The following is a 6,880-nucleotide window of genomic DNA, read 5'->3' on the forward strand; positions in this document are numbered from 1 at the left end:
GTAATTATTAATCATTATTTTACATACTGAAGTAATTGTAATTGTAATCATTAGATTGGCTTCAAAAAGTAATTGTAATTGTACTGATTACTTTCGTTGGGTAATTACAACAAGCCTGGTGCTGGGTATAGGTAACTATAGGGATTGTCATGCAGGAAGCATAAAAAGTGATCAGTTATTGGTAACTTGGGAGACAGGACAACCACCACTGACTTCTTTAAAAAGACCACAACCACGAAGATGTTCCAAAACGAGTACTTCATAACTTTCTTGTTACAAGGTCATAAAATATACTGGGGCCTAACATATTTGACATAGTAAAGTGGCCTTGTCAATGGGGTAGTCTGTATATGCACCTTAGCTATAATACAAGGTGCACACATGGTCTTAATTAATGAGGTCATAAAATTTGTCTGATCAGCTATATATTATACCTAGCAACCTGACGACTGAGTTCATTTATAAGGAGGTACGTGGGCTTTGTAAGTTGGTCTTTTATTTAAGATGTCGTCACCACATGAGTAGCATTTTCCTTTCATTTCAGTTTTCCTTTATAGTTTCCATTCCACTGCCTCCATCAGTATAAAAAGCAACATTTGTTAAGTAATATCCATCTACATCTGATCCACATGTCTCATTTGAATAAATGGAATAATCTTCCTTGAAATTTGGCCTTATAGTTAAAAAAAGTGGTAGTTAAGAAATTACACACTTAGATTACAAGATCAAATACTGGAGCTAGCTTGAGGTAGCATAGCTACCACAACAGAAATGGTTAGCAGGTAACGAAAATAATCTGTTGTTATTTCCTGGCAAAAATCAGGTGGGCAGTCTATGTCTATTACCAAGAGCATTATATACTCCCAATGGTTACCAGCATTTGTACTGGTACAGTCATAACAAACTGCATGTATTATCTTGTACTTGTCACTATAAGTTCCAGGAATGACAATTTACGACAAACTCATTTTCACAGACAAACCTGCATAGTATGCAAATCAAAATACAGAAGAACACTGAAAAATAACGGAATAGCTACTTTCATGATCGCAACAAACAAACATGGAGTGGTGGATGGGAAACAAAGAAAACATTTAATCGGAATAGCTTAATTGTATAATTTAGAAATTTTCTCCAGTGCATGGGAGGCCAGAATTTTCAGGTATCAATTAATTTACAGATGTGTGACATGTCAGCGAGATAAAATAAAATTCCATTTTCAATGTGACATAGACAATTTTATATATTGACATAGCAGCAATGATATTTCCTTCTTAGATTTTGCTAACACAATTTTGCAATGACACATACAAGTGTCAATGACATGCTTGTAGTGGCAACCCTATCTACAACCAGTAATACAACCATGCTTACATGTTAACATAATGCTTACATTCTCTGACTTATGGGAAATGTCATGTTCTCCCAGCCTCCCTTTATACCAAGCAATAAACAAGTACCTCATTTAGCGTATTCAAACTCTCTCTGTTACGGAGTCTTAATAATAGTTAGAATTAGTCTACACTTTCAATCCAAACAAGTCAAACACAATGAGCCTTTTAAGCGTGTGTCATAAATATTCATAAAAATACATACATGTTATAAGAATATTCATTACCAATTAGGTGCATTAAAAACAGTATGGAGGCATCAATTTGAAGAATTCTTTGGCTCCAGTTGAACCGATAAGCTGTACAACATTTTTTCATCCACTGATTTTGTCCATAGCAGCGACTTTAGTATCTATAAGAAAATGTGGGATGACAGGTATAAGTATTACGATTAAACTTTTGTACATACATCTTGTTTGTATTCAAACTCGTATAGTTCCCTTGAATACTGTAGGACATTGGATACTGTTACAGTGAGCTATGGAGTGAAATGTTCATAGGAAAAATGTCATCATCTTACACATTACACACACCTGGTGCATTTTTTTGAAATTAATGTGCTTTGTGCCATCCTCAGCACCCAGGTAGGTGTGGCTTACTTCAGATAACACACATAGTTCATTTAATACTGGACCAAGGTGAGGGATACATGGTAGCGTGTGCCTGTTGGGAATTGATAAATGTGACATGTGGTGGTTTTGTTGTTATCCGACCTTTTAGTAGCATCTCGTAGTGCCTTAAATTTATTATCAGTGGAAGATATCTTCTTGAGTTCTTGTAACTGGTACTTGGCCTATAGACAAATGATGTAGTGATTATAGCATCCACCCAGTTGTATACAGGTTTAATAAGATCATGGCTTACATGTTTACTGAGGTAAAACCAACTCTGTTTCAATCTACAAATTGAAGTGTGCTCAATGGCAGACATTACTTGCATGAAGGTAGAGAAATTCCCTATTGTTAGACAATGTTGGGCTATTTCCATAAGATACTCCAGTCCTCTGGCACGCTCCTCAGGTTGAGACAAACTGAGAATGAACTGACAAAAGTAAAATGCAGTTCGGTTAAAGTTCTCAAAGAACTGAGAGATGTTAGGGGCAAGTTTGTCAGAGTTCTTTTTTGACCAAGCATTGGTGACTAATTCTCTGTAATCACAAATGATATCAGGAGTAAGATGAGACATCATAAAACTGACCTTGGTTCAATATGCATGTAATATGACTGTTCTATTAGAGTCAATTGTTGAGCAACCTCTTCACTATTAAAACTTAACAACCAGCGAGGTGATGACTGTAGAGAGGAGATATAACAATGTTACAGATGATTAAATATTTTACCTCCATTTTATCCCGATCCTTTAACAAATCTACTATCACATTCTGAGAAGAATCAACATCTTCACTTTGAACTGATGAAAAACATCTACAAGGACAACTTTTAACATTATATAACCATTGTGTGGTATATATACTCTTTAACATGGTTGAGTGCTCTCTGTTCTCCACCAATCAACATTTTATTCTGTTCTGCTTTGCTAATTAGAGTGTGTAACTTCTCTAGCAAATTAGCATCACCTTCAAAATCCTATTAATGGATAACGTTTGTTATTTAAGAACAACACACACTTTAGAATGACGAGAACAAAGAACAATACAAAACTAACATTGTAGTGCTTGGATATCCAGTGCTTTAGCACAAAAAGTACTCCTGAGGTTGTCTTTTTTGAAGGTTTGGTATTACGTGAACTAATGGTATGATGACGACTACCGAAATCTAGTTTTACTGATGAGCCTGAGCCAAGCTTGGTCTCTAGAAATCTGTTGGACCTTCCCACTATGTAGAAACAAATAAACTATATTGTTATGTGATACTACCTGAAACATACATGTGGCCAATGAGTAGACAGATTCAGTAGTTGTCAGAGATGGCTTCAGACACTGGTGATAGGAGTCAACAAGGTGATCCATTACAGTGTGGGTATCAGTAAACAATGGAAGTGTTGTCAGAAATGTGTTGATGAACGTCATTCCACTGTAGCTTACGGTGGTCAGTCGTTGTAACAGTGAGTCCAGACTAGCTGAGGAGACCATCCGCTCTCTTCCACTTTTGTAAGTACAAAATTTGATTTTGTCAGAGTCAACTTCTACTTGTTTCCCTAAACTGTACACAACACATACAATAACAATATACAACTATGTTAAGAAATTCGAACATGTCATGTATATATAGATCTGTTTTGTTGCTAGAGAATCACATAAACAATGGACACTATTGAACATGAAGACTGCAAGTACCTGATATCTGCCAACATTTTGTGGTGACGTTCATTATCTATACACTGACTGAGGTCAGCCACCCACTCAACTTTCCTCTTAACTGTGTCCACCATCAGTGAGATGGTCAGGTTTGGCTGCTGACACACGAGAGTGAACACTTTAGAGTTCTGTTGATATGAATCTGCCTGAAGGCTGCATTTAGCTAATGGGATAACACCAATATCCTAGAGTATACTGAAATAATTATCAAGCTCAGTTGGTTAAGAACAATAAACCTTTATAAGACGATACATAGCAGAGGACCGGAATCCTAACTGCTTGGTAGTTATTAGAAGATGTTTAGAGAACAATATGCAAAGTCTGGAGTGATAGCTGCTGTGACTTCTGCTAAGTGAACTGGAGTCTGATCCACTACACTTGACAACACCTGGATTTAGTGATGAATGCAACATAATTGTGTATAGCTACTCGTTGTTCAGACCTTCTCGAACAAGTACTTGTTCTTTGTCAAGCAAAGCAGAACAGCCACCAATGATCCGACGCTCAATATCCAGTACCTGGCTAATATTACTGGCGGAAGAGACTTCCTCGTGTACCATCTTGTCCAATTGCTCCAGTTCTTTTAGCAATGATTTTAGAGCAGTGTATTCCACATGTTCTGGTGGAGTGTGGGCTAATAGCTGCTGGACACTGTCTATGAAGATTGTGAACTATTAGAGGGAGACAGACAATTTATATAGCTATGTCATTAGAGGTGTGTGTTGACATATAATGCCACTGGTACAAAGTTCAATACAAAGAACTGCTATAGGAAATAGACCATGTCTATTTTGGGTGAGAATAAAAGTGATTTTTTTTCCAAACAGATAAATTAGTTGCAAAGGTTATCTTGTGATTAAAAGTCAAACCACTTACTGTGCTGTTGTGTATTACTGTGTCCCCTAGTCTATTGTGGTCGTTTTGAGGTACAATTATCATTTTATAAAAAAGGTTGTATAACAAATAGTTTGGCCAGTTTTGCCGTCATGCATGTGATCCATACAACACCCTAGCTAGAACATAAAGCATAATTTGTCTGTGCAAAGTACACTTCTAAGAGTGAGTGACTTATGCCCATAGGCATATAGGTAATGGTACCCCTGCATGGCTTCTAAGGAAATTAAAGATGATGATCTTGTTACAGATAAAGTGATTCTGTGTATGTGTGTATTGATCATTGTGTATAGTCTATTTTCATATTAACTTATTCCCTACCCAACTATCATAATTCTGTTGTGGCTATATGCTGACCTACATGTGTATAGCAGTGTAGGGTCACCCTGATGATACAAACGTTTACCTTGTGTAAAGGAGCAGCCAGTAACTCTGTCACTGTGAGTCCCTTGGTAGCAGGCTTAGAGTGAAGGTGCTCCAAGAACTGTTTGAAATTAATATCTCTGCTAATGTCAAAGAAAATTTCAATGGCATGTACATGATCCCGAACATAAGTGGAATAACAGGACATCATTGGTATTATCTGCTCCATGAGGTCACCTGTGACACACCATAATTAACTATCATTTGATATACTACTAGTAACTTACTAATAACTACAACAGGCCATTTGGCAATTCGTTGGTGAAGTCCTTGAAGTAGAATCTTGTGAAACATTAACATCATTTCACTATTAAAAATGGTAATGAGACACCTCATAATTACTTATGCAAATGCAGGTCATCCTATATCCTCCCTAAATTCCTCACCACATTACAACACTAACCAGTTTCTAAATATCCCCTTACAAGCCTCCAGGGATAAGGGTGGATGTCGTGAGGTGGTAGCCATTTCACAAGGGTATTGAAACTGGTTGACCAAAATGTCGAGATGCCGCACATACTCTTCTTCTGACTTTAAAATTGACCACATGATCTGCAAACAAACTATTTCTATCATCCTCCACAGTCATGTAGCTTATATTGTAACAAGCCACAAAACAATAATACAAGTATATACATTCATTATGAGTCACACAAACATTATAGACATCATACATGATTTCTCTCCTTCATGTAATTTGCATGAGGTGAATTGATATAGTCATGAACAATTTTGCGAAACTTCTTTCTTAGAAGGTAACCTCTAATGTACCCCTGCAACTATACATCATTAATATCATAAATACTGCAGACTGCTTATTTTAATTATTACAGACTTTTTTGATCTGAGTTAGCTCATAATCCACTTTAGTGGTCAGTGAATCTTTGTGACAAAACACTGGTAAAGATGCTGATCGGAACTTCTATATACATGTATGATAGTAAGTATGGATAATTGCTTGTTAGTGATATAGTCACCTTTGCCCGTTCAGCTGGTAAGAGATTTTTGCTGTAAGCATTCCATGAATCAGACAGCTTCACATCATCACCATTAGTAAGTACACAACTTGATGGTCGAGAGACAGATGAAACCGCATTGTCTGGACTTGAATGTTGTAGTGTGCTATTTTCATAGTGTAATTGCTTTAACTGATTCTCCAGTAGTTCCACTTTCCTCTGAAGTACTCCACATTCCTTCACAACATCACTCATACTGAAATGCAATGTATTGTTAACACGTGCACTGAGAACTATTTAATTTCAGCTATAGCTATTATACCTTGTTAGACTGTTTATATAGCTATAGCTATGAATATGGTTACACTCACCGAGCATTCCGTATTGCATCCATCCATGTTCTGCGTTCAGCTGCAGTAGTTGTAGAAAATAGAAGGTGCTTGTGACCCAGTCCTTCGAAGCCAACAGAAAATGTGTACAGCTGTTAAAAATAACTAAAGAGCACCCTCGAGTATGTTTGTGAGCCAACCTGTTCGTCCGCTGTCGGTACCACGAGACAAGTGCAGTGCTCCAGAAATATAACTCCATTGGGCTTGGCGCTACGCTCTGATTCAAAGTAGAACAGCATGTTTCGATGTATGCAACAGTAGCGCCGCTGCCATCGATGTATCCTCGGTTCTGAGGACTTCATTACTAGTGTCCCTTTAATTCCACCGTTAATGCGTGCCTTTTCACTCAGGCACAGAAGCTGAGCTTCGTCCACTTTCATATTCTGGTATTTACATGCATAAGATTACCTCGAAGAACTGAAGCCTCACTATATATTAACATCGCCTTCCGGATACTTCATAGTTAATACTTGAAGCATTATCCTGTTTTTATCCACATACTTCCGGGAC

The 6,880-nt window shown here is 37.2% G+C and overlaps 1 protein-coding gene across 1 annotated transcript; it reads right to left on the reverse strand.

Moving 5' to 3' along the window:
• Positions 1 to 1,551: 1,551 nt before the first annotated feature.
• LOC136262445 (ras-specific guanine nucleotide-releasing factor 2-like) lies at positions 1,552 to 6,847 on the reverse strand. The gene is made up of 21 exons (XM_066056718.1): positions 6,511 to 6,847; positions 6,353 to 6,462; positions 6,003 to 6,237; positions 5,861 to 5,947; positions 5,700 to 5,804; positions 5,429 to 5,577; positions 5,253 to 5,332; positions 5,009 to 5,202; positions 4,151 to 4,379; positions 3,945 to 4,096; positions 3,688 to 3,893; positions 3,279 to 3,553; positions 3,057 to 3,226; positions 2,865 to 2,977; positions 2,731 to 2,815; positions 2,589 to 2,683; positions 2,256 to 2,538; positions 2,105 to 2,184; positions 1,925 to 2,054; positions 1,801 to 1,869; positions 1,552 to 1,743 (listed from the first exon to the last, which is right to left on the reverse strand). Exons 1-21 carry the CDS (start codon positions 6,748 to 6,750, stop codon positions 1,651 to 1,653), a joined length of 3,180 nt encoding a protein of 1,059 aa, XP_065912790.1. The 5' UTR covers positions 6,751 to 6,847; the 3' UTR covers positions 1,552 to 1,650.
• Positions 6,848 to 6,880: the final 33 nt, after the last annotated feature.

The sequence above is a fragment of the Dysidea avara genome, chromosome 7 (genome assembly GCF_963678975.1).
Source record: "Dysidea avara chromosome 7, odDysAvar1.4, whole genome shotgun sequence".
In the NCBI taxonomy this organism is placed as follows: Eukaryota; Metazoa; Porifera; class Demospongiae; order Dictyoceratida; family Dysideidae; genus Dysidea; species Dysidea avara.